Here is a 27,851-nt window from a genome sequence, read left to right as displayed (position 1 = left end):
CACACACACACACACACACACACACACACACACACACACACACACACTACCTGCTTCATAAAACATACATTGTTCTAAGAGGTAAGATCTCATTTTACAAAAGGAAGAGTTTTCGGTTTTCAATGACTTTCATCTAAGCATTCAAAGATAGACCCTACTCAACTCTGCTGAATGCCCCTCACCACTCTTCTATACCCTGTGTCCCTCATCCATGCTTACTTGTCCATTGCCTCCAAGTTCACTCTTCTCTTTTTCTTTCAAGTGAATAACCGTTCTATGTTGCCACCAATGACTGTGTGCTTCAGTAGTTTAAAGATTTCAGTGTGTTTGTGTCTGAAACAGATAAAGTATACTGTTATCATCATTTCCATACATGCTGTGGCACTCCTAATGCTTATATTTCAAGAGTTTACAATTAACTTTAAGTTTCTTTCTCTTCATTTTCTTCAAGGCAATTACAGAGTAAATAATCCTGGACTCCAACTTCTGTGAGCACTCCTTTCCAGGGAAAAAAACCTAAGACAGCATTAAGTCACTTTTAAACGGACAACAGAAGTCTCAGAGAATCATTCTGAACTTAGCATGAGTCTCTGATTAATGGAACTACCAAATATTTGCCATAATTAGGGAATGAGTTTAGCATGTATCTTGGTTATCTTATTTTTAGAGCCAAAAAGAGACAAAATCACCTTCAAAATAAACCTAGATATTATTTTCACTTTCACCTTTAGAAATTCTGCTGTTTCCTTAACAAAGGCTTTCCAAAAGAGTGGTAAAATCAATGTATCTGTTTGGGTTCTGTGCCTCTTTCAAGGGTTAGAGATACTTGTGAACAGCCAAGTATAATTTCTTTCTTCAAAATAGATTTTCATTGCTGTTGCTGTATGATCCAGAACACAATGTACTTGAAACATCATTTGACCACTGTCTGAAAAAGACACTGTGAAGTTCAAGACTACTTCTTAGTTTTGGCCCTAATACTGAGCCAAGGGAAATGAAACACCCAGGTGGTTTCTATATGAACTAATCCCCAAAATGCTTTGCTTTAGTTGACTGGCAGCAGCAGCTACAGAAGCAGCTTTTGATAAGGGCTTCTCATTTTTGATAAGTGATAAAGTCATGCTTCCTTTTTCAAGCTACAGTTTATCATCTGAAACAGAAACTAATAATTTGTAATAAAATTCAGGTCTCAACCTACACTCAACTTTCTACTTTACTGGTAGAAATTTGGACAGTAATCAACCAATAATGAGAATGGCTTTCTAAAAATTTATTTAATTATTTATTTTTAACACATTTCTTTTTAAATTTTGAGTTCCAAATTCTTTCCCTTCATCACACCCCTCCCCCATCCACGGAGAAGGCAAACAATATACCAATTATACATATAAAATCATGAAAAATGTATTTCCATATTAGCCAATGACAAAAAAAAAGCTGAAAGAAAGGGAGAGAGAAAATTATATTTCAATTTGCACTCTGAGTTCATCAGTTCTTTCTTTGGAGGTAAATAACACATTTTCATCATGTATCCTTTGGAATTGTCTTAGATCATTGTATTGATCAGAGTAACTAAGTCTTTCACAGTTGATCATCATTACAATGTTGCTGTTATATGCATGATTCATTTTGAATCAGTTCACACAGGTCTTGCCATGTTTTTCTGACACCACCTCCCCTCATCATTTCTTATAGCACAGTAGTATTTCATCACAACCATATGCCACAACTTGTTCTGTCATTCCCCAATTGATGAGCATCTCCCTCAATTTCCAGTTCTTTGCTAATACAAAAAGAGCTGCCATAAATGTTTTTTGCACATATAGGTCTTTTTCCTTTTTCCTTGATCTGGATGTAGATCTAGCCGTGATATTTCTGGGTCAGAGTATGCATAGTTTGATAGCCTTTTGGGTATAGTTCCAAATTATTCTTCCTAATGGTTAGACCAGTTCACAACTCTACCAGAAGTATATTAGTACACCTATTTTCCCTCATATCCTCCAGTATTTGTCATTTCTGATAGATGTGAGGGGGTACCTCACAGTTGTTTTCATTTGCCTTTCTCTAATCAAAATGATTTAGAGCATTTCTCCATATGATTATAGATACTTCAATTTCGTCTTCTGAAAAATGCCTGTTTATATCCTTTAACCACTTATCAATTGGGAAATGGCTCTTATGTTTACAAATTTGACTCAGTTTTCCACGTATTTGAGATATAAGACCTTTATCAGAGAAAAGCTGTATTTTTTTATATTACTTCATTGTCTATGTTACTTTTTAGTAAAATATAGTTTCCCTGATTATTTCTTTTAATTAGGTCTCTTTTTGTTTTTTGCTGTGTTTGAAATCATGATTGCTACCTTTGCCTTTTTTACTTCAGCTGAATGAAGCATAATAGATGCTGCTCCAGCCCTGTATTTTAACCTATCTGTGTCTTTCTGTTTCAAGTGTGTCTCTTGCAAATAATGTATTGTTGGATTCTGGTTTCTAATTCATTCTGCTATCTGTTTCTATCTTATGTTTCACATTTATAGTTATTGTGTATTTCCCTCCATCCTATTTTCTTCTGTTTATCCTTCTCTCTTTTTATCCTGCCCCTCCTCAAAAGTCTATTTTGCTTCTGACCACTGCCTCCTTTAATCTACTTTCTCTCTTATTATTCCTGCCCCCATATCTCTTATCCTCTCCCTCTCCTATTTAGCCTTTACACCCAACTATACCCAACTCAGTGTGAATACATATTTGTCCCTCTTTGAACCAATTCTGATGAGAATAAGGTTCAAGCATTGCCTACCACCTGCCCCCATCTTCCCCTCCACTGAAAAAGCTCTTCATTGCATGCCTCTTTTATATGAGAAAAATATAACCTCATTCTATCTCTCCTGTCCCCCTTCTCCCAGTGCATCCTTCTTTCTTACCCCTTCATTTTTTTTGTGTGTCAACCTAATTAACTCACATCCATGCCCTCTAAGTAAATTCCTTCTAACTGCCCTAGTACTATTATAAAGTTCTTAGGAGTTGCATGTATCATCTTCCCACATAGGAATGTAAACAGTTTAACTTTATTAAATCTTCCTTGTTTCCCTTTTCATGTTTCTCCTGAGTCTTGTGTGTGAATATCAAATTTTCTATTCATTTTGATCTTTTCAACAGGAATGCTTTAAAATCCTCTGTTTCATTAAATATCCATTTTTCCCCCTGAAGGATTATATTCAGTTTTGCTGAATAGGTTATTCTTGGCTGTAATCTTAGCTCCTTTGCCTTTTGGAATATCATATTCTAAGTCTTCTGCTCCTTTAATGTGGAAATTGCTAACTCTTCTGTGATCCTGACTGTGAATCAATGACATTTGAATTATTTCTTTCTGGCTGCTTGCAATATTTTCTCCTTAACCTGCGAGCTCTAAAATTTGGCTGACACATTCCCAGGAACCTTCATTTTAGGTGATTAGTGGATCCTTTCAATTTCTATTTTACCCTCTGGATCTAAGATACTAGTGAAGTTTTCTTTCATAATTTCTTGAAATATGATTTCTAAGTTCTTTTTTTGATCATGGCTTTCCAGTGGTCCAATAATTCTTAAATAATTTCTCCTCTATTTCAAGGTCAGTTGTTTTTCCAATGAGATATTTCCCATTTTCTTCTATCTTTTCATTCTTTTTACTTTGTTTTATTGTTTCTTGCTATCTCGTGGGGTCATTAGCTTTGACTTGCTCAATTCTAATTTTTCATATTCTTTTTTAAAAATAGTATTTAATTTTTTCCCCAATTACATGTCAAGACAATTTTTAGCATTCATTTTTACAAGATTTTTAGTTTTAGATTTTTCTCCCTTCCTTTCTTCCCTGCCCTCTTCCAAAAATGGCAGGCATTTTGAGATAGGTTATATATGTGCTATCATGTAAAACATATTTCCATATTAGTCAAGATGTGAAAGAAGAAATGGATCAAAAGGGGAAGAAAAACACAAAAAAGAATAAAGTAAGTGAAAAAAATATTCTTCAATCTATATTCAGAGTCCATCAGTTCTTTATCTGGATGTGGATAACGTTTTCCTTCATGAATCCTTTGTACTTCTCATGGATCATTGTGTTGCTGAGAAGAACTGAGTCATTCAAAGCTAATTATCATTACAGTGTTGCTGATACTGTGTACAATGTTTTCCTGGTTCTGCTCATTTCACTTTGTATCAGTTCAACACATCTTTCCAGATTTTTCTGAAATATGCCTTTTCATCATTTTTTATCTTACAATAATATTCCATTACAATCATGTACCACAGTTGGTTCAGCCATTCCCCAATTGATGGACATCTCCTCAGTTTCCAATATTTTGCCACCACAAAAAGGATGCTTTAAATATTTTTGCACATGTAGGTTCTTTTTCCTTTTTTATGACCTCTTTGGGGTACAGACCTAGTAGTGGTATTGCTAGATCAAAAGATATGCACAGTTTGATAGCCCTTTGGGCATAGTTCCAAATTGTTCTCCAGAATGGTTGGATCAGTTCATAGCTCTACCAACAGTGCATGTGTCCCAATTTTCCCACATCCTCTCCAACATTTTTCATTTTCCTTTTTTTGTTGTATTAGCCAATCTGATAGGTGTGAGGTGGTACTTTAAAATTCTTTTGATTTGTATTTCTCTAATCAAAAGTGACTTAGAACACTTCTTCATAGGGCTATGATACCTTTGGTTTTTTCATGTGAAAACTGCCTGTTCATATCCTTTGAATTCTTATAAATTTGACTCAGTTCTCTCTATATTTGATAAATGCGGCCTTTATCAGAGCCATTTGCTGTAAAGATTGTTTCCCAGCTTTCTGTTTTCCTTCCAATCTTGGCTATATTTGGTTTTGTTTGTATAAAAACTGTTTAACTTAATATAATCAAAATTATCTGTTTTATATTTTGTAATGCTCTCTATTTCTTGTTTGGTCATGAGTTCTTCCCCTCCCCATAGATCTGACAGATAGAATATTCTTTGCTCTTCTAATTTGGTTATGGTGTCACTCTTTATGTCTAAATCATGTGCCCATTTTGACCTTATTTTGGTATATGGTGTGAGATGTTGGTCTATACCTAGTTTCTTCCAGTTTTCACAGAAGTTTTTTTGTCAAATAGTAAGTTCTTATCCCAAAGGATGGGATCTTTGGATTTATCAAACACTAGGTTACTATGTCATTGACTATTGTGTCTTGTGTACCTAATCTATTCCACTGATCTACAACTCTTTTTCTTAACCAGTATCAAATAGTTTTGATGATTACTGCTTTATAATGTAGTTTGAGATCTGGTATTGCTAGGTCACCTTCTTTTATATATTTTTTCATTAATTCCCTTGATATTCTTTACCTTTTGTTTTCCAGATGAATTTTGTTGTTATTTTTTATAGCTCTATCAAATAATTTTTTGGTATTTTGATTGGTATGGCACTGAATAAGTATATTAGTTTAGGCAGAATTGTCATTTTTATTATATTAGCTCGGCCTACCTACGAGCAATTGATATTTTTCCACTTGTTTAGATCTGACTTTGTTGGTGTGAAAAGTGTTTTGTAATAGTGTTTATATAGTTCCTGGGTTTGTCTTGGCAGGTAGACTCTTGGTGACGCCATAAGCAAATTAGAAGAGCAAAGAATATTCTATCTGTCAGATCTATGGGGAGGGGAAGAACTCATGACCAAACAAGAGATAGAGAGCATTACAAAATATAAAACAAATAATTTTGATTATATTAAGTTAAATAGCTTTTGTCCAAACAAAACCAAGTATAGTCAAGATTAGAAGGAAAACAGAAAGCTGGGAAACAATCTTTACAGCAAATGGCTCTGGTAAAGGCCTCATTTCTCAAATATAGAGAGAACTGAGTCAAATTTATAAGAACGCAAGCCATTCTCCAATTAATAAATGGTTAAAGAACATGAATAGGCAGTTTTCATATGAAGAAACCAAAGGTATCTATAGTGCTATGAAGAAGTACTCTAAGTCACTTTTGATTAGAGAAATGCAAATTAAAGAACTCTGAGGTACCACCTCATACTTAATCAGATTAGCTAATGTGACAAAAAAAGGAAAATGAAAAATGTTGGAGAGGATGTGGGAAAATTGGGACACTAATGCACTGTTGGTAGAGTTATGACTGATCCAACCATTCTGGAGAACAATTTGGACTATGTCCAAAGGGCTATCAAACTGTGCCTACTCTTCAATCCAGCAATACCACTACTACATCTGTATTCCAAAGAGTGAAAAAAAAAAGGGGGGGGTGTGTGGCGGGAGAGAAAGGACCTATTTGTATAAAAATGCTTACAGCAACTCCTTTTGTGGTGGCAAAGAATTGGAAATTGAGAGCATGCTCATCAATTGAGGAATAGCTAAACAGGTTGTAGCATGTGATTGTAAAGGAATACTATTATGCTATAGGAAATTATGAGCAGGCTGATTTTAGAAAAACTTGGAAAGAATTATATAAAATGATACAAAGAGAACTAGGAGAACATTGTACACAGTAAAAGCAATGTTGCTATGATGATCAACTGTGAATGACTTAACTCTTCTCAGCAATATACTGATCCAAGACACTTCCAAAGGATTCATGATGAAAAATGCTATCCATATCCAGAGAAAGAACCAATAGAGTCTGAATGCAAATTGAAGCATACTATTTTTCACTTTATTTTTCCCATTTTTTCTTTTGGTCTGTGTCTTCTTTCACAACATGACTAATATGGAAATATGTTTTTCATGATTGCACGTATACAATATTTATCAAATTGCTTACTGTCTCAGAGAGGGAGGATTTTAGTGAGGGAAGTAGAAAATCTGGAACTCAAAATTTTAAGAAGATGAATGTTAAAAATTGTCTTTACATGTAAATGGGGAAAAAATAAAATATAATTTTAAAAATCATCTATACTTTTTTTTTTTGCCTCTAAATCCCTGCCTTCCACTCACTTCTCAACCTGTTGCATTCTAGATGTTGAGTCTACCACTTGATTGAAACTGATTTCTCCAAGGTTATGAATCATTAATAAATTCCTAAATCTGATGACCTTTTCTCAGACCTCATCCTACTTTGCCTCTCTAGAGCTTTTGGTATTGTTAACTATTCCTACTTCCTGGAATACTCTTTCCTCCTATGACTTTTGAGACATCTCTCTCCTGGTTCTTCACCTACCTGTCTGACTACTCTTAATATTTGTTCAGCATTATCATCAATTTATAACCCCCACCTTAACAAAACCTAAGATTCTATCCTGGGCCCCCTCTTTCTCTTTTCTCACTATACTTTCTCTCCCATCTAACTCCTCTAAGATTACCTTCCATTTACTCAGTATTTATCTTGTATATTATATATAATGTATGTGTATGTGTGTGTGTGTGTGTGTGTGTGTGTGTGTGTGTGTGTAATGTTCTCCCCTATTATAGTGTAATCTCTTGAGGGCAAGTACTTCTTTTTTTTCTTTTCTTTTTTTTCTTTTATTCTTTTATAATTTTTTTTTTATACTCAAGGCTTAGCACAGTGTCTGGCATATAATAAGTGCTTTGAAATACTTATTGACTAATTGTTTCAGTGTTGAAGGACTTGAGCTTAGAGATAATGAAGCAATACCTTATCAGTCTGACAGGCCTATTCCTAGAACCCAAATCAGAAATAGTTGCCTAGTCAGTAAGTTGTAAAAACAGAATGAAAATCTATCTCATCTATCCTTTTCCCCCTCCTCTCCTTTAAGTATGTCTGTTGGGACTCAACAGCTCTCCCTTGGAATTTTAGCAACTTCTAGTTGCAATGGCAGCTATGAACACATGACCATGAATAAGGGAAACTTTAATGATTTTTTATAAATTGATATAAATAAGGCCCAAGCTGCACCTTTATGAATGTGCCTTACAGGAAAATCTTTCCACTAGAAATCTGGTCATCTTAAAATTGATGCTGTACAAAAGGAATTTTCTGAAATGTCTACTTTAGGCAAGGACTGAAAAATGTTTGTATCCTGGGTAGCAAAATATTAGAATATAAAGTATTTTCTAAACAAGAATTTAGGGAACTTTCAGCAATCCCTAGAGTTTACATTTTGAACCAAATAAAACATACCACGTCTCTCATTCTATCAGCAGAATATATTTTAAAAGTTCACTCAGACTTCCAGAAGCCAAGATGGTAGAGTAAGCAGGAAATCACCTGAACTCTCCCATGTTTGCCTCCAAAAAACTATAAAATAAGCACCCCAAAATGAATTCTGTAATGGCAGAACAAGCAAAAAAGACAGGGTAAAACAATCCTCTAGCCCAAGAACTAGGAAAGATCTGTTTCACTCATGTAAAAGGGGAGCCTAGTCCAGGAGAAAGAGAGGGAGAAAAATTTGGATCTCAAAATTTTGTAAAAATGAATGGTAAAAATTGTCTTTACTTAAAATTGGGGAAAAAAATACTATTTAAAAAAAAAGTTTACTCATCAATGTCAAACAATATCATAAATGCAGTAGGGTTCTCATACCTAATCAACAAAAGCCAATTTGATCCAAAATGTACTTGAAATAATACTGAGAAAGGCTTTTCCGCATGTGTTGGCCACACATGCTCACTATGGTGTGTGAATTTGAGAGAGAATAATACCCCAGGTTCGTGGTGGAAATGCTTTGTTGCTACTTTTTTTTAAACTCTGCTATTTCATTAAATATATTTGCTTCAGGGATAAAGGGATAGCCTGCATTCCTGAATTAAGACAAAAGTATAGTAGAGAATAAATAATTTCTGAAGTACAAAATAAACATTTTCATTTCTTAACCACTTAAATTTGTAAGAAAATAAACGAAAACATCTCTACCTTTTTTTCCCAACAAGGAAAGGGCCAAGCAGCAGAAGAATGTTTCCTTAGAAAAAGTTGAAAGTCAGTCAGTAAATGACTAAAGCTTCTTTAAAATGCTCTGGTTGGTGCTTTTAGAATGTCTGGAAGCCAGCAACATCAGTTCAGTTACTAGGAGGCTTCTTCGATCCTCTTGGGACGGTGTTGTAGCTGAAGAAGCCAGTTAGCTGTTTGGACAATGTGGTGGACTACAGGTGTCACAGAGTTTCAGTTCATATTTATTGATAACACTGTTGCCTTATTTCAAATCACTACCTCGTTAAGACGGTTGGACCTGCAGCTTGAAACCTGCCTTCTCTAACAAAGTAACTGTGTTGCAGGGAGAGATTAGAAAGTAGGAGGGGAAGGAAGGCAGGAGGAGGAGCTCTCTTTGGCCAAACTTCTGAAAACCTCGTAGCTGCACCAAACTTCCTGGACCCCAATGTTCTAGAGTTGTGACTTAAATTAACACACCAATCAAGCCCAGTCTTCTGGAGTGTAATCATATTTATTTTACTACAAGTAGTGAGGATAATAGAAGCTAAATATTTTTGTGGGATCCTAGGCTGTAGAGCTGGTAGGGTTCTCAGAGTTCAACTAATACAAAGGAAAATCTAAAGAGAGCACTGATAGAGAAGGAGATAGGGAAGGCGACACCTGAGTTAAGCCCTAAAAGAAGATAAGGATTCTGAGATGTACTGATGAAAAGATAGTGTATTCAAGGATAAGGAACAGTTTGTCCCAATTCATGGAGGTGGGAAATGGTTAAAAGTCCAGATTAGCAAGAACGTTGAGTTTGGGAAAATAATAATAATAATAATTAAATGGCAAAAGTACTACTTGCCCCTAAAAACAAAATATTGAGTTTGAGCAGGGTTATAGTATGAAACATTATGTTGGCAGCCAGATTGTGAGAATCTTAAATGCTACATTAAGGAGCTCATATTTTATCCTGAGGAAGCAGGGAAGATTTTTGAGCAGAGGAATTAGACTTGTGATTTAGGAAGATTACTCCAGCAGCTTTGTGAAAGATAGATTGAAACATGAAGGATCTAGCAACAGTAGACCAATTAGGTTATTGCAGTAATCCAGGAGAAAGGGAGGCTGATGACAGCCAGAACAGAGGTCACGGTTTTATTAATGTAGAGCATGGGACTGAAGCTAGATATGTTGTAGAGGTGGAATCAACAAGGTTTGACAAATAATTGCAGATGGTGGGGCTGAAAAGAGGGAGGAGTGAGTGATGACACTGAGATAACAAAACAGGGCACCTAAGAAGCTGGTGGTGCTTTCAAGAGGAACAGAGGATTTGGGGGAATGACCGACTTAGCTGAGGAGATGATGAATTCTGCTTCAGAAGTGGTGAATTTGGAAAAAAAAAAAACAAAACACAAAAAGGGGCAGCTAGGTGGCACAGTGGATAGAGCGCCAGCCCTGGATTCAGGAGGACCTGAGTTCAAATCCAGCCTCAGATACATAACACTTACTAGCTGTGTGACCCTGGGCAAGTCACTTAACCTCACTGCCTAGTCAAAAAAAAAAGCGAGAGGTGGTGAATTTGAGATGCTAATAGAGCGTGCAGAAGAGGTATCTAGTAGGCAGTGATGCATTTATTAGTAAGAGAGGAAGAGAGAAGCAGCAGAGAGAGAGAGATGGAAAGGCAGAGAGAGACAGGGATGACTCAGAAGTAATAAGAGAAGTGGATAGAGAAACAGGACATAGCAGTTCTGTGAAACAGAGGAAAATGTGTTCCCTCAAAAGTGTTCTTCTGAGAAACAGGAGAGAAAGAGCAAAGGGGAAAAAGCTTTTTCTTTTCATTTTCAAACAACTCACTATGCTCCCGTTTCTGAGGCAGATCTCCTCTATTTCATCAAGTCTTGGATTCCTGGGTTGCATTGTCACTAGATGCAGCCGTTGGCCCTCTCCCCCGCCCTTCCTCCCCTGCCCTTCCTCCCCCTACCTCTCCCTCTTCTTCCCCGCTTCCTCCCCTCCCCTTCCCATGGTGCTGGGGGTGCTGCCCTGCCCTCTCAGAACCTCCTTCTGGTCTGGGGAAGCCTGCTCGTGGCATGGTATGGAGGGGGAGTGCCATCTAGAGAGTTTCTTTCTGGAACCAAAAATTTCTGAGAAAGATTGCTCCACATGTTTGCACTTGCTTAGACAGCAGCTTTTTCTCGGGGTCCCTTGTGTCCCTGTCGTCCCTGTCATGCGTCTGTTTTTTAACGTTGTAAAGAGCGTTTTGTGGAAGAAAAGAATTACAAGCTATCTCTCTCTCTTGGGAGAGGAGAATAGAAGTTGATCCAGGACTTTGAGGTTTACAGAGAACTTTAGAGTCACCAACGAATTAGCAAACTGAAGTGCTAAGGATACAAAGAGATGCCCTGTTCTCAATGAGCATATGTGTTTTATGGTAGATAGAAAGCTGGCCTTGGAAGGGAGACTTGGTATGAATCTTTAACACTTGTGTAACCCTAGGCAGGTCACTTAACCCTTTAGTGTTCTAGGCAACTCTCAAAGACACAGGTTCTTCATTTTTTGTGGCTGAGTGTGTTATGGATACTTTTGGCAATCTGGTAAAGCCTATGGGCTTCTGGTGCCAAGATGGCAAAGTGAGGAAGAAACTCCCTAAAGCCCTCCCAAATTCCTCTCCAAACAACTTTGTTTTTTTGTTTGTTCGTTTTTTTGTTTGTTTGTTTTTAGGCAATTGGGGTTAAGTGACTTGCCCAGGGTCACACAACTAGTAAGTGCCAAGTGTTTGGTCTGAGGCCGGATTTGAACTCAGGTCCTCCTGACTTCAGGGCCAGTGCTCTATCCACTGCACCACCTAGCTGCCCCCCCAAACAACTTTGGAAAATGCTTCAGAACCAATTTAGGAGTGGGGAAAGCAACTTAATAGCCCAGCAGCAAAGGTCTGTGTTGCTAGGGTGGGAGGAAAGCACAGTCAGTGAGCAGCAGCAGGTCACACCCCAGAGAGACTGAGCAAGCTACCAGTGAGGCCCTACCCCTACAGCTCCGAGGCATATCAACAATGCAGTAAGACTCCCAATCCTCGCCTAGGGCAAAGCAGCATGAGACTCTACCCTCAGGATAACCCATCAAGGAGGCCCTGCACCCAGTATAAGCCATCAGGCAGTAACCCCCTCTCCCCTGCAAGCCAGCAGCTAGGCCCTGAGGCCCAGTGAAAGCCAGTCACAAAGCACCAAGCTCTGGCACAAGAAGCTTGAGACAGTGCAGGAGGAGTGCTTGAGATGTATAATTGTGAGAAAACTTGCATCAATTTTCAGATCTGACTGAGTTTCTGGTCAGTATAACTTAGGTCCTTAGTTAAGGGTCTCTAAACAGCAAGTTGGGACAGCTAAATGGCACAGTGATTAGACTGGAGTCAGGAAGACTCATCTTTGTGAGTTAAAATCTGTCCTCAGATACTTAGCTGTGTGACCCTGGGCAAATCACTTAATCCTTTTTGCTTTAGTTTCCTGATCTGTAAAATTAATTGGAGAAGGAAATGGCAAACTACTCCAATATCTTTGCCAAGAAAAATCCAAATGGGGTCACAAAGGGTCAAACATGACTGAAAAGTGACTTACAACAAGGAGCAAGTAGAGGCAGTCCAGCTTCCCAGCCATGTTCAAACAATGCAGCAAGGTCCTCTCACAATTCCCACAATTGAATAGTTTTATCACAAGGCAGAAATTGGACTAGACCATAATTGAATGGAAAGGGAACTGAGCTTGCTCCAGAATTTAGTTGCAAGTTAGAGTCAGTGTGGCTCACCCAATCCCCAATACCACCTCCTGTTTTAATTCCCTCATATGTATGGATTAGTGGCCTCATTTCTGTTTGAGTTTGACACCCCGACATATACCATCTGTCTCCCATCTTCTCGACAGAAGAGTTGGTGGAAATACTTCACTGTGAAAGAAAAGAGACCGTTCATCCTTGATGGTATCCTAATAAACCTGCCCCCAACCTCAAGAGTCTAATTTCCTTATGGGCCTCATTGAACAGTAGGCATGTCCTGATTTAACCACATCACAGTCTCAATCATAGGCCTCACTGACCTGCATGCCCACTGCCCCAGAGAGCTACTGCCCCCAGACTCAATATAGCCACTGCCCCTACCTAGCCACTGCCCCCAGATCCAATTCACATATTTGAACAGGTGTGAATTTGTACTCAACTACAATCACATCATCCATTTAGCCCAAGACAGGACCACAATAGCTAGCCAATCAGAAATCAGCATGATAAGGATGTTTGACCACTGAACCATAGAAGGGACCCCTCCCCTATTATCTAATCCCTTAACAAACCCTACCTGCCTTTTTAATATTCATAATTTCTGTTGTGTAATCAACATCATTACACTATAAATTGGTCTGTGTTGTCTTACTAAGTTGCTGGTTCCTCTTGGAACTTAGCCTGCTTCATGACAGGAATCAATCTCAATAAATGCCTATACTTGGATTAGAGGTAGTCTGACTCTGAATTCTTTGAGATGGTTCTGCCACAACACACCATGAAACCACCGCAGTTTTTAGTGTCAGGCAGTCTCTGACCTCTGACCCTCCCTCCACATGGAGCAGAGTCTCTGATTTGGACCCCTTCTAATCCAAAGGTAAGTCTGTCTTTTTCCCTTCTCTTAGCTGGGAAATCCTTCAAGCACGTAGGAAGGCTTGACTAGATCGTCTGGGCCCTACCAGCCTGGCAAATTCCCTCAAGACAGAGGATGCTCTGGGAATTTCAAAGGGAGTTCTTTTTGAACTTATTTTTTTTTTTCTCATCCTTCTGGTGGGACACCATTGAAGAGGTAAGCGTGGCTATAGGGGGGATTTCCTTGGGCCTACTGGCACTCAGTCCCAGCTCCCATCACACAGGACTACTAAACTGCAATAGAGCCTGGCCTCAATATAATCTAGAGGACCAAGAAGTGAAGTTTCACTATCTGTGCTTTCTGTTTGTGTTTGTCTGCTCTGTGTCTGTGTGAAGATCTCTTAAGTCTGCTACCTCGTAAGATTTAAAATACAGCCAGTCAGAAAAGAAAAACTTTTGATGGCTGTATCTGAACTGGAAAATTTGATGGTCTCTTAAAGAAAGGTTGTTGGCAAAAAAAAAAAAACAACAAACCTCTCTCTCTCTCTTTCTCTCTCTTTCCTTCCTTGGACTCTGGCCAAGTTCTGGAGGTGGAGGACCAGATGGAAAAAAGGAGGAAATTACTCCCCTCAGATCTATCTAAAAGAAAAAGGATCACTTCACTGATCAAAGAGAGACAGGTTTCAAAACTGCACATTGGAATAGGACTAGCACTTATCCTTTCCTGGGTCACAGAAAGAGAAAAGGTTTGTGTGAGTGGGGACACAACCAAAGGTAATTGAGTATCATTTGGAATATAGATCCAGGTAATTGAATTCATTCTGGTTACATTTTAGGTGAAATGTTATCTCTCCTAATTTGATGTTTAAGATAATTATATTATTTGGCACTAAGAGAAATTGGGAAAATGCATAGATCTGAAAAAAAGAGACACCTCAGAGATGAAGCTTTGAGCTCTCCAATATGGAGGGGAGGGGACCAGGTACTACTGGACCTTTTCAGGAGTCCCATTCACCTTGACTGGCAGGTTCAAAACTCCCATTCTCACAGAAGTTTTTAAGGAGTAAACACAAGTGAAGTTTATTTGAGTAAAAGTTTAAAAAAAAAAAACCTCTTAAGATCCTTCTCCCTGTAGTCCCAGCTCTGACCAGGCTAAGACTACAGTGAAAAGTTAGAATGGCTAAAAACATTTTAGCAGATTCTGTTAACTGCTCTCATCCCAGATTAGATTAAGGAAAGAGAATGCTGAAGAATGGTAGGAAATTTGAGTGACCCTCCCCAGCTTGGTGAAAGGAAGGAGGGGGGAGGTGAACAGCTACATCGGGGACCCCATTGGCAACAGCCCTGAGCCCCTGGGCACCCTGAAGCCCACCCCTCTAAGCAAGCAGATGAACCTCTCCTATCAAAGCCCCAAGTCCTTGCTCCCACACCACTGGAACCCTAAGCTTCTGCTCCAAGTTCCCCAAAGCCATGCAACCCCTATGAGGAAGTTCTCCAGGGACCCTCCTCCTTATCCACCAAATCCCCTTCTTAACATCTTCACCACCTTTAATTCAGGTGCCAGACTCTACAACCTCCCGGCAATCCTTGGTCCTTAGTCTGTCCCACACAAGGAGCAGTGCCGTCTTTCTGCCTCCTTCCCAAATCTGTGACTCAACCACCCCCACAATCAGGCTCTGCAACCATGGGGAAAGGAGAAAGGAGGATAGGCCAGGGCACTAAGAGGTAAAGGATCACTTCACTGATCAAAGAGAGGCAGGTTTCAAGTCTGCACCTTGGAATAGGACTAGCACTTAACCCTTTCCTGGGTCACAGAAAGAGAAAAGGCTTGTGTGAATGGGGACACAACCAAACGTAATTGAGTATCATTTAGAATATAGATCCTATCAATAATTTTTATATGTGATAATTTGGAAATGCAGTTAATGTCATCTGAAGTTTACTGTTTGTGTTATTGTATTTCTAAATTGTTTTGTAAAACTTGAGTGAACATTGAGAGGCAGAAATGTGTTAGACAAAGAAATTTTAAATCTGAATTTTATTGTTAACTAAAAGACAGTGGAAAAAAAATTACATAAAACCAGTTACATTATTTTATTAAGCCCTACTAACCTTGTCTTATGTTTTGTAACTGCCATTTAGGAAATTGGGTATTTTCACCTTTGCCTACAGTTAAGAGGAAGTTACAGCCAAAACATTTTGGTTCTCACTTATGAAAATTTTAAGATTGTTAAGTTATTTGTGGTTATTGTTATAATGTTAAAACCTAAAATTGGTCCAACAGCAGCTCTAAGGGTAGATGGGATGGATACTCCCGTACTCCCATCCCTTATGAAGATGGCCAAGGTAGCCTCTGAGATAGGGCTATAGGGGGGCCCCATGTGCCAGCTAACATATACTGGCATCTTAAAAATAAAATATGGGAATCCCAAAAGACATCCTTGCAAGGAAAAAAAAATCAGTTAGGGCAAAACAAATTAAATTAAAATTTAAAATAGGGGACTTGCTATGCAGAAAATATGTGGTTTTTATCAGTTCAGAGGAAGAATATCATGGAGTAGACAGGCAGCCTCTTCTCTGGGGTCTCTGCTGATTCTCCTTATTCTGTAAACTTGCCAGATCCCCGGAAACCATCTGGGCAACATCATCAACCCAGAGGGGAGGGAGGAGAAGCTTGTTTGGGTTATGTAGTTCCTAAATAATGAACTTGGCTTGCTCAGAATTTGCAAGTTTATATATAATACAGAAATAATTTCTAATGATTTGTCTTTACACCAAGATAAATTTAAACTTGAAAAGGAAGGAAAAACAAGAAAAGGATGTTAAATGAAATTTCTTATGTATGTAAGTCATGGTAAATTTTTATTGCTTATTGCAACTCTATAAAAGTAAAAATAATTGTATCTAGTCCTAGATATTGTATCTAGTCTTGTCATTTGAAGTAAAAAGCCCTTGGGATCACAACTAATTTTATTTTGAGTTTGAATTCAGTTATAGTTGTCTGCATTAAATCAGTATTTGAGAGCAATGCCACAAGCTACTCAGAGGGAACGTGATCCTGCTACAGGTGGAGGTTTGTTTCTGGGAAAAGCCAAGAGGTTAATTTAAGCCTCAATCTAACCTGGCTCGATTTCACCATTGTTTTCCTTTGAAAAGGAATGTTTCCCACCTATGGGAAACTATGGCTATGAAGTGAAATTGAAAACTGTGACTCTTACATAAATTTAAACAGAGCTAAGGATGTTTTATTCTGTCATATCTGGCATAATCATATCCTGCTTTTTCCTTTTATAGCAAGTTTCTATAATCAGAGCAAGTGGTCAGTAAAAGATATGAGGACAATGTAAGTATGTGATATCTTGCTGTTTTCAGTCTGAATGTGTAGTCATTCCACATCTCAAACAACTGGGTAAATTAGTACTTGGGCTTGTCATCTGCCTGCCTGCATAGTCAAGTGAAAGATTAAATCCCTGGAATAGATCATTCTTTCTGAATGATATAGGAACAATTAGACAAAAGGAAAAGAAGTTTGTGAAACAAAGGTTAAAACACAGTGTTAATCATTGTTCCATAGACTAAGGCTGCAATACATCTGAGCTACTATAATAAAATGTGTGTTTAAGATCTGAGCTATTCAGCCTAAAATTATATTCCTTTCTAAATCTTAAACAACTTAGTAAATGGATATTAAGCCTAGTCATCTGCCTGTTACTATATATATATGTGTGTGTGTATATATATATATATATATATATATATATATAAAGATAGATAGATAGATACAAATATAGATATAGGTATATCTGTATGAAATAAAGTCCTTAAATGTTTCAAAATAATGTAAGAATAATTGGGTATTGGTACAACTGATTGAGGGACCTAGTGATTATTCTATTAATAAACTAAATCAGAAACATCTTCAGTTTGGTTTGGGAAAAAGAATTTCAGTGCAATCAATTTTCTTAAAGGACAAATATGTTTTATTATAAACAACTTATTGATATGCACTGTTTTGGAATTAATTATTTAAAATGTCCTCCCAAGTGTTTTATTGGCGTAAAGCTAGCCTCTTATAAGCAAATTCATTTGTATAACTATTGAACCCAGGGGTAGGAAGCTTCTATCTGCAAAAATATTGTTACTTATATTTCCTCAATAGCATCTGATCCCCCCCAAAGGAATTGGAATCAGAGTGGGAATTTTTGGGAAAGTACCATAATCAGATAATCCTGTTTGTCAAAAGTAAATAATAGTATCCTGGGGCTCTTGGTTTCTTTCTCCTTAAAGGCCCTGCATATTGAATTTTCCTGTTAGATTTGTGTATTCCAGACCACAGGCCATTCACCTACAGTTGGTAGCAAACAGTGGTTCCTGGCCCAATGCCACCTGTCATCCCCTGGATTTGGCCTATGCTCAGTTCCAGTCAACTCTCCCTGGGACCCATCGAGACAGAGACAGCTCTATGCCCCTTGCCAGCCTGAAGAAGCTACAGAAGCAGAGACCTTCATCCCTTTTCCCATATGATTTTGGGCCCCAGTTCTTTGAGAGAGAAATGATGGAATGCTAATGAAGCTGCCCCCAACCTCAATAGTCTAACTTCATTATGGGCCCCACTGAGCAGTAAGTATGTCCTGATTTAACCATGCAATCTAGCTTTAACCACATCACAAGCTCCCAAACTCAATCACAGGCCTCACTGAACACCATGCCCACTGCCCCAGAAAGCCACTGCCCCCAGACTCAATATAGCCACTGCCCCTACCTATCCACTGCCCCCAGATCCAATTCACCTATTTGAACAGGTGTGAGCTTGTACTCAACTACAATCACATCATCCATTTAGCCCAAGACAGGACCACAATACCTAATTATCCATCTTGACCAGACAGGACCACAATAGCTAGTCAATCAGAAATCAGCATGATGAGGATATTTGATCACTGAACCATAGAAGGGACCCCTCCCCTATTATCTAATCCCTTAGCAAACCCCTCCTGCTTTTTTAATATTCATAATTTCTGTTGTATAATCAGCATCGTTACCCTATAAATTTGCCTGTCTTGTCTTATTAAGTTGATGGCTCTTCTTGGAACTTAGCTTGCTTCATGACAGGCATCAATTTCAATAAATGCCTATATTTGGATTAGAGGTGATCTGCCTCTGAATTCTTTGAGACAGTTCTGCACAACACACTATGAAACCACAAAAATCCTGACCTTCTTCTCCCAGCTTTATACTTGAAATCATCTCAATCCCTGAATCTCTCCTTCTATGTGCCTGTCTCAGAGGAAGAGATATTCCTTCACCCTATAAATACTAAGCCCTCTTTTGTTTCCTTGATTTCATTCCCACTCATCTCTACTAGAATCTTGGTTCTTTGCTTATCCTATCTTCCTCCCTAATTTTTAATCTCTCCTTAACCACTGTCTCTTACTCTAAGGTTTAAAAAACATGCTGAGATCCCACCCATATTTATGTAACGAAGGGGTGTTTTTGATCTGGGAATCGCTGATCAACTAAATCCCACAAACCCATATGAAGATATTACATAATATAAGGGGTGGGTAACAAAGAAAATGAGATCTTAAGACTTTTTTCCTTCTGTAGACTTGAATCTTTCAAGAGGATAAACCAAGAGTGACCTACCGTAGATTGTAAAAGAAATATAAAAGGAGTAATGTAGGAATTTCCTCAATCAAAGTTGATGGAATTATGAGGTAGCTAGCCATTGGCTAAATGAGGGATCAACCTTGCACATGATGACCTTTAAAAATTGAGCAAGCTAGCTCTGAAATCAGGAGAAGAAAAGCTAATAGTTAAGAAAGTTATCTCTGGTAGCTAAGAAAAGAACCAGCTGTGAAGGAAGAATCCAGCTTTTGAGAGGGAGTTGCTCTTTGCCTTTTCCCTTGCACCTCTTCCAGAGAACAGCAGGGGGTAGTAGGGGATTTCTTTAGGAATATGATAGTATGATCTTTTAAGTCCATTGTCCATTCATACTTCCAGGCATTTCCTTTATGGTAAGAGGAAATAAATATCTATCCTATACTTGATATCTACTATTTTGTACAATAAAGACCTTTCTAGAAGAGGCTCTGCTAATTTCCTTTTAGAAAGGCCCTAGATATATGAGTCTCATTGAAATTTTGCTTTAGATATTTTTCTCTGGACACCGGGTTGGAGATGTGAGTCAAAATGTATGACAAAAACCCTGAATTCCTTCTGGGTCACAGACAATCTTTTTAAATAATTCTCTTTGACTCACTCCTTCCATCCTTAAATGCTCTCAGGATGACTTTGTTGAATTTGGTTTCCAGCCAAGCTTTCCTTATATTATTTTATTATTATATTTATTACACACAATAATATTATATAACATTATTATGTTTATTATATATTTTAATATTATTATATTTATATTATATTAACTAATACAGTTTTATGAGATAATCCTATTCATAATTGTCAATCATCCCTCTCCATGAATCTTTGGGAATGGGTTGATATTATGAACATCTGAACTTAACTCAGAGACAAAAGGAAATATAGTTTAGGCAATTTGACAGCATATTGGGGGTGATACAGAATAGAATAAGTTACAAAATGGAATCAGAATCAATTTGATTTTCTCAGGTCCAAGTCTCCTAGCCTGTGCTACCAGCATACAAATACCCAAATTATTGCACTGTGTAGTGCATCTGATATATAATGTAAAATCCTTGATTAGAAGTTTTGAAAATTTTCTGTTTCTAAAGAGTGTAAATATTGATTTCCTAGTCAATTATAACCATGGCTATAAGATGTTACTTAAGTCTATTAATCTCATTAATTCTCTTAATATACACTATGATTCTTCCATGTTAAGTGTATTTGTGTGTGTGTGTGTGTGTGTGTGTGTGTGTAGAAATAAACTAACTCTGGGCAAATCACTTAACCCTGTTTACCTTTGTTGGACACAGATAAAACTAACACACATACTGTTTATATTTATATACTAAGTACTTTTTTAACTACCCCTATTTACGGCCCCCATTAAGTCAAAAACCTTAAGCCATATCCTCCTCCTCCTTCCTCCTACCCAAGGTTTGTTGATGAGATTTGTTAGTTTGAGTAGAGTTGTAGTTTGTTAATGAGATTTGTCAGTGAGGTTGAGAATGAAAAATCTATGTCAGTCAATATTATGGTGACCATTTACTAAATTTTTACAGAAAGATACACATGAAACAAAACTAGTATGCTGTGATAAGAGTGATAAGAATAACAAGAATAACCAGGGACTGAGTATCTTGCTTTGTGAAAGGATGGAAAACAGAGGGAATCTTGTAATACTCCACATAGAATCAATAATGTCTGTATTTCTGCCATGTAACTGTCATGTAACTGCTATCTTTGCTCAAGGTGTGGATAATTACCTTCTCTTTCTCATTCTTTCCTCAGTTACTGTATACAGGAAAGAAAAATCAGAAAAGTTGGGGGAGAGCCAGCATAATTGAGTGCCATGAAAGTCAAGGGAGAAAAGGTTACAAAGAAAAAAGGATGGTCAACAGCGCTTGGTGGTCCTGAGAAGTCAAAGACAACAAAGAAAAGCCCATTAGAGGAGATGATCAATGATGACCTCTGAGAGAGAAGTTTTAGTTGAAGCATGAAGATAGAAGCCAGATCACAATAACTCTCTTCCCTCCCCAGGTGATTTCACCCCTATCACACCTTCAGCTATCAGCCTAATGTTGTACCTGGTACTAGGTGCTTGATAAATGTTTATTGATTTACTGATGACTTCTAAAGTTGATCTAAGGGCATCTGGTGGCACAGGGATAGAGCAATGGAGTTAGGAAAACCTGAGTTCAAACTCAACCTCAGACATTTCCTAGTTGTGTGATGCTTGGTAAGTCACTCTCAGCCTCAGTTTCCTCAACTGTAAAATGGTGATCATAATAGCACCAACCACACAGAGTTGTTGGAAGAATCATTTTTTTTAAAAGCAGTTAAGGGGCAGCTGGGTGGTGCAGTCAATAGAGCACCTGCTCTGGAGTCAGGAGAACCTGTGTTCAAATCTGGCATCAGCCACTTACTAACTGTGCAACCCTGGGCAACTCACCTAACCCCAATTGCCTCCAAAAAAAAAACCCAAACACTTAGTACAGTTCCTGGCACATAGTAGGCACTATATAAATGTTCATTCCCTTCCTTTCCCCAATTTGCAGTACCTTTTCAGTTGGTTCTAGTCATGCATTCCTCATTATTTGGTGGATATCTTTTGGTGAGTATCCTATTGATGAGGATGGGAGCTAGACCCCAAAGAGAAAAAAACCTGGACCTTCTCACATGGCCGAATCTCTGGCCTTTGCCTGAGGCTATAATCCCATCAACTGGCCTTTCATTGTGGCTATACCCAATCTCCCAATTTTGTTACCCTTGACCTAGCCTAGTCCTCCATTGTCTTACCTCCCTATGGCCCTCAGCCATTTCCAACCCTTAATCCTAGCTAGGCTCCATTCTTCCTTGGCCAGGGTCCAGGGCCTAGGCTTTCTGTTCACCCCAGTTCACTGGCCACTCCCATCCAAATCTTCCTTAGACTGCTCCTCCAGTCACCCAAACTACTTGGTCACTCCTAGATCCCTTCCACAGTTTTTCTGTATATAAGGTCCTTCTTGTCTCTATTAAAATGCTTAGATTCTTATCATCTAGCCAATAGCTCACTAACATTTAGACTCCTTAAGAGTTTGCCCAATATGACATATGTTCTAATAAACTTTGGCTGAAAGAAGGCTTGGTTCAAATTCTTTTGGGCAGGACCCACGTGTCCTTATGTTGGGGTCCTGGTGCCCCTTAACCTCTAGACCTTAACATTTGGTGGCCCATATGGGGAAACTGCCTAACCCCAAGTTCTTCTCCAGTCAAGACTGGAAGGTATGTAAGCCACCCCCCAGCTGCTTTCTTGCTCTGCACTTAGAGTTGCTCTCTAAGCACCAAGGCTTGAAGGTGCTTTTCAGGCAGACAGTTACGAGGCTGTCTACCTTCTCATAGGAGAAGAGAGTTTCACCCTTTACCCCTCACCTTTGATTTCGCCCTCCCCCACCTGGGAAAGGAAGAAGGGGGAAGGGGCAGCAGCTACAGTGTGGGCCCCCTGGCAATGGCATTGGGCCCTAAGGCAACCTTTGCCTGGAAGCATCACCCAGGTTCAGCACATCCTGCTCAAGGTAAAGAAGCTAGCCTTAGAACTTGGGTAAGCACACACCTTGATATTAACAATTTTTCTGTATTCTTTAAAAAAAAAGACACTCTGTCTTTCAATATTGTATCACCCTACAATGCTGAGTATAGTGTCTGTTATATAGTAGTGATGGGGTATTGGCCCAAGATGGGCACCCCCCCAAAAAAAGACCTTTCCTTGAACCCTACTTGAACTTTTACCTGGTCAAGGAACTTGCACTCTCCTAAGGTTATTTTTATTCCCATCAACTGGCTCTTCCTTATCCCCTATGCCCAATCTCCCAATTCTTTGTTAACCTAATTGAAGTCTAGCCCTCCATTGTCTATTATTGGTCTGATAACCACCTCCCCCCCTTACACTTCCCATCCTTGATCTTATCCAGTCCCCATTCAACCTCCCAGACACTCCCACCAACATTCTCCCAAGACCCACCCCCAGTCACCCCAGCTTACTGACCACTCCCATCAAGACACCCCTTCTCCCAGCCTCTCCTCCAGTCACCCCAAACTACTTGACCACTCTTAGATCCCTCTCACAGTCTTTCTGTATATAAGATCCATCCTGGCTGCCGTTTAGGGGCTGAGACTTCCTCATGTCTGCTCGTCCTTATGAGTGTCACAAATGTTCAGATTCCTTAAGAGTCTGGCCTATATGGCTCATCTTTAATAAACCTTGTCTTTGACTGAAAGAAGGCTTGGGTCGAATTCTTTCAAGCAGAACCCACATGTGGTGATTTTGAGGTCCTAGTACCCCTAAACCTCTAGACCTCAACAGTAGTAAGTGTCCAATAAGTATCTATAGAATGAATGTTGAAAATTCCAGTTGAAAATCACAAGTATTTCATTGTTTTATTTTAGGTAAAACAAAATATTGGGTTCATTACCTTGATTGTTGGTGGATACTCTAAAAATGTACATTTACATCATTATATGGAGTACAATGTCTTTCTACCTTCTTTAATAGTGAGATGCACTATTTAAATAAAATATTATAAAAACTTTACATGATTTTAGTCAACTTGCATCTGTTCTTTATTTACCTTATTTTTATAGAATGTCTTGTATTAACACCTTTGACAAATGGTCCGTATGTCATATTCCGTTGAACATGAAGTTCTGTCACACAATAAAATCCCAGTAATTGGATCTATGTGGCAGTTGAGGTTCCTCTCTCAAGTGCCTACCTCTATCTGTTTCCTAGCACATTAGTCTCCAGAGTGGTATGCATATACCTGAAGGGGTTTGTGAGACTATCCTTTGGGGTGCTTTGTGCAAGACCAACCAATAAGAGGAGAAGATCCTGTCCTCTTGGTGATAGAAATTTTTTGAGTGTATCTCAAATATAAGTCCAAAACTTCCTTAACCAGAGGCATTGACTGACCATATGAGGTGATCTGGGGGACAAGTATGCATTGTTATTGTTCAACTACATCCCACTCTTTGTGACTCCATGGACCATAGCATGCCAATACTGTCCATAGGGTTTTCTTGGCAAAGATACTGGAGTGGTTTGCCATTTCCTTCTCCAGTAGATTAAGGAAAACAGTTAACTGACTTGTTCAGGGTCACACAGCTAGTAAGGGTCTAAGGCTAAATTTGAACTCAGGTCTTCTTGACTCTTGACCCAGCACTCTATCCACTTAGTCTGGGTACACATAGTGGAACTAAAAGGGGAAATTTCCCCCCAAGTAGCCGAGCAGGTGCTACAGGTGTTTCTGGGTTGTGATTTATTTGCTAGGAGATGCCTGGAACAAGATGAGACAGGTGGGCTATAAAGCCAGGAGAATCTTTACTTGGCTATTACTGCTGTCCATAGCTGCCACCACCCCCACCAATGAACTTACATGCTAATAGAGAAACACAGCAGATATAAATGAATGAATAAACATGTATTAGGTGCTTACTATATGCAAAACACCGTGTTAAGTGCTGAGTATAGAAAGAGAAAAGTTAGTGTCCTAGTCCCCTGACACTATTTCTTGGCTTTGCATTTTCTCTGGTTGTTCCCCATGCCTAAAACACTTTTCCTTCCTCAGCTCTGCCTACTGACATTCCTGGCCTCCTTTAAGTCCTAAATAAAATCAAACATTTTGCAAAAGTCCTTTCCCAAGCCCTCTTAATTCTAGTGCCTTGCCTCTGTTAATTATTTCCTATTTATCCTGTATATAGCTTTGTAGATATTTGTTCACATATTGCTTCCTCCATTAGATTGTAAGCTGCTTGAGGGCAAGGACTGTCTTTTTCCTCTTTTTGTAAGCTTCTCACTTAGCACAGAGCCTGATACATAATAGGCACTTAATAAATGTTTATTGACAGGTCTTAGATTTAGAGCTTGAAGGAAGAGTTAAGGTCATCAACTCCATCCTGCTCATTTTATAGATTAGGAAACTGAGTCCTAGAGGGGTTAAGTGACTTGCCCAGTGTCCCATAGCTAGTAAGTTTCAGAGGCAGATTTGAACCCAAGTCCAATACTTAATTCACTATGCCATGATACTATTCACCTTGAAGCATCAAAAGCTATTCACTCTGGCGCTTATGACACTCTAGCTCATTGAGTAGAAAAGTGCTAGGGAAGTGCCAGAGTCTCTATGGATCTCAGAAAGTAGATTGAAGTAGAAGACACACAGTGCCCTAAAAGCTAAAAGCTTTTTAAAGAAATGAATTTTAATTAAGAGTTGTTTTTCCAGCTCCTTGTGAGGCCCCTCCAGAACTTCAGGGCGTCGTGGTAGAGTCTCTTTCCCTTATCTTGAGATAACATAAAACTTCCCCCCTATCTTGGACCATAAAACTTCCTTGTCTCCCTCATCCTGAGTCATAAAATTTCCCGTTTTCCTTATCCTGAGTCCCTATTCTGCCATCCATCTTCCTCATCCTGTGTCATGACAATCCCTCCCCTTATCTTGTAAGGTAAAACAGACTCCTGTTTCTCTGTAAGTTACTAGTTCTCTTTCCAGAGCTAGTCCGCTGCTTTTGTGTCAATAAAGCTCCCAATGATTACAGAGAAGGTCTAAGTGACCACACCTGAACCAGCTCTTCCCACTCTAAACCTCAACAAGATGACCTTCTATTCTACCTTCTAGTCCCTTACCTATCCACCGCCTGCCTTTTCCTGGGTCTCCAGGAATGAGCTACTTTCTCATCTTGGAATTGTGGTTGTATGTATGTACCCAATTAAAATCAACTCTGAGCCCATAGACTACTGACAAAATTCAGTCTCTTTGCTGAATTTGCTATATTCCACTGATCCTTAGACATGTGTCCTTGACATAATGGAGCTGCCTCTCCAGAAGAATGGACAGAATAGGTTTAACAGTTGCATCTACCTGTGATTTCACCCATGTAGGGGAGCTGTAGGTAAGGAATTTCTTCCACCAATGCAGATTAGGAAGGAAGGGAACAAGAATTTATCAAGCATTTACTCTGTACCAGGTACTATGGCACTATGTTAAGGGCACTATGCTAAGCACTGGAGATACAAATAAAAGTAAAATGAGATCATCCCTGCCCTCAAGAAGCTTACTGCCTAATGGAGGAAGACAAAACAAACAAAAAGAAGAGCTGAAAGGTTGGGGGGGGGGGGCAGGGAGTATGTTTTGAAGTCCATAAAGTCAGAAACTGAGCAGAGAGGGGAGAAATTAAGGCAGGCCAATCTGAAGCTCTCCATAAAATGGAGGTTCCAAGAGAAATTCACCAGTAGGAGGAGGATGATGGGCCTTGGGGTGAGAGACAGGAATTGCAGAGGTCAAGGGTGATCTGACCTCAAGGATAGGCACTTCCAGGGCAGTTTGTCTTCAAGTTATATAAACACTCTTAAGAGAGTTGCCTGGGGCACTGAGAAGTTTTGACTTTCCCAGGGTCACATAATATATATCAAAGGCATGATATGAACCCAGCTCTACCTGACTCCAAGGCCAGTTCTCTAAATATTACACCATGCTGTCTCCTGTTTTCCCTTTATTGCTTGGGGAAAATAACAACAATAAAACAATATGTAAGAAAATATCTTCAATTCAGTAGTGTAAGTGCAACTTCTAGACCTAGGCTGTGTCAGGCAGCAGACAGGTTTCTCCGAACCCAAAAGATCTAAGGAAGTCACGGTTTAGGAAACTCCTGAATGCTGAGTCTAGGAGCATAGGAAACACAAGCTGATGTTTGACTCCATCTTGTCAAAGATGCAGTCTTTGGATGAGAACTCAGGAATGATGGTCCTGGTACTGGACTTTTCCTTGTGACAAGGAGCATGGGCTCAGGATCTGGTGGGAATGGAAACTCCTGACAGTCATTGCTTCTCTGTTCAGTGTCCTTTCACCGACAAGAACTTCTGGCCACTTCTCACATTGCTTATGGAGAAGGGGAAATGTATTCTTGAACTTGAGTCCTTCAGTTCATGTTTCTGGCAGCCAAGAGGGAAGTTCCATCTCTTCCTCTAAGTCCTTGACCTTTTCTGCCATGTGTCACTCTTGCTGAGTCTTCTCATGACTTCCATTTCTTGCTTCCTCCCTTGCTTCCTCCTGGCAGCCAAAATTCTGTTACTCCATGCTGTGGGAGAAGGGCAGACAGTGAGGGGGAGTTGTCTAGGTTGGACAGGAGGTCTCTAAGACAGTGGAGGCCTCCTTCAAGATAGGATCAATGGGCCTATCATGTGGTTGAAAAAAAAATACAGACTATTTATACAACCCAAAAGCTCCCTTTTTTGGACCTCTAAGGCTACTTTTTCTGGGGAGAAGATGTTTCTCTCAAACTCACAACAGACAGGTTTTGTCTATTTTGTTCACAGAGCACTCACAATATATTAATAAACGGTAAATCATCTATAGGAAAGGAACTCAAATCTCTTAGATCATGGAGTATGGAGGGTGGGCAAAGGAACTAGAGATGCTAGGCCTAGAAGCCATCTTCTCCCCAAAAAAATGTTTAGGAAAGAGAGAGATGACAGCTATCTTTATTTTATTCTCTTTCTTAAAAAAATTCTGAACTTGACTAATATCAAATAAGATGAACGTTTTTATATATAAAGCAGAACAGGAAAATGAGGACTATATACAAGGCTGCAAATCTTTACGGGTCCTTGCATTTCTCTCTACACATATAATAAATTTAGCATGTTATCTCCAAAGCTATCCTGGATATCCATCTATCTATCTATCTATCTATCTATCTATCTATCTATCTATCTATCTATCTATCTATCTATCTATCTA

At 38.9% G+C, this 27,851-nt stretch overlaps 1 protein-coding gene and 1 long non-coding RNA gene across 8 annotated transcripts in view; one reads left to right on the top strand and one right to left on the bottom strand.

Moving 5' to 3' along the window:
• Positions 1-9,226, bottom strand: part of LOC114036074 (cytidine monophosphate-N-acetylneuraminic acid hydroxylase) — a 109,830-nt gene extending 100,604 nt beyond the window's left edge. For 4 of the 5 annotated variants that reach the window (XM_027852471.1, XM_027852470.1, XM_027852473.1 and 1 more), the window contains exons 1-2: positions 8,833-9,226; positions 220-333 (exon numbers count right to left, since the gene is read on the bottom strand). In XM_027852471.1, the coding sequence (XP_027708272.1) occupies positions 220-227 (8 nt within the window). In that variant the 5' untranslated portion in view covers positions 228-333; positions 8,833-9,226. Of the gene's footprint in view, positions 1-219; positions 334-725; positions 880-8,832 lie in introns of those variants that run through there. The other variant, XM_027852474.1, reaches the window with a different exon arrangement.
• Positions 9,227-13,262: 4,036 nt separating this feature from the next.
• Positions 13,263-21,206, top strand: LOC114036042. Of its 3 annotated transcripts, none has more exons than XR_003568288.1 (5): positions 13,263-13,465; positions 14,023-14,186; positions 16,735-16,783; positions 17,755-18,060; positions 20,875-21,206. It is a non-coding gene; the product is annotated as an uncharacterized LOC114036042 (long non-coding RNA). The 3 variants fall into 3 exon arrangements; XR_003568287.1 differs by having other exon boundaries at positions 14,023-14,246; XR_003568289.1 differs by having other exon boundaries at positions 14,023-14,246; positions 17,728-18,060.
• Positions 21,207-27,851: the final 6,645 nt, after the last annotated feature.

Source organism: Vombatus ursinus, unplaced genomic scaffold (genome assembly GCF_900497805.2).
Source record: "Vombatus ursinus unplaced genomic scaffold, bare-nosed wombat genome assembly UNPS02009573.1, whole genome shotgun sequence".
Lineage (NCBI taxonomy): Eukaryota > Metazoa > Chordata > Mammalia > Diprotodontia > Vombatidae > Vombatus > Vombatus ursinus.
This window is presented reverse-complemented; position numbering and strand designations above follow the sequence as displayed.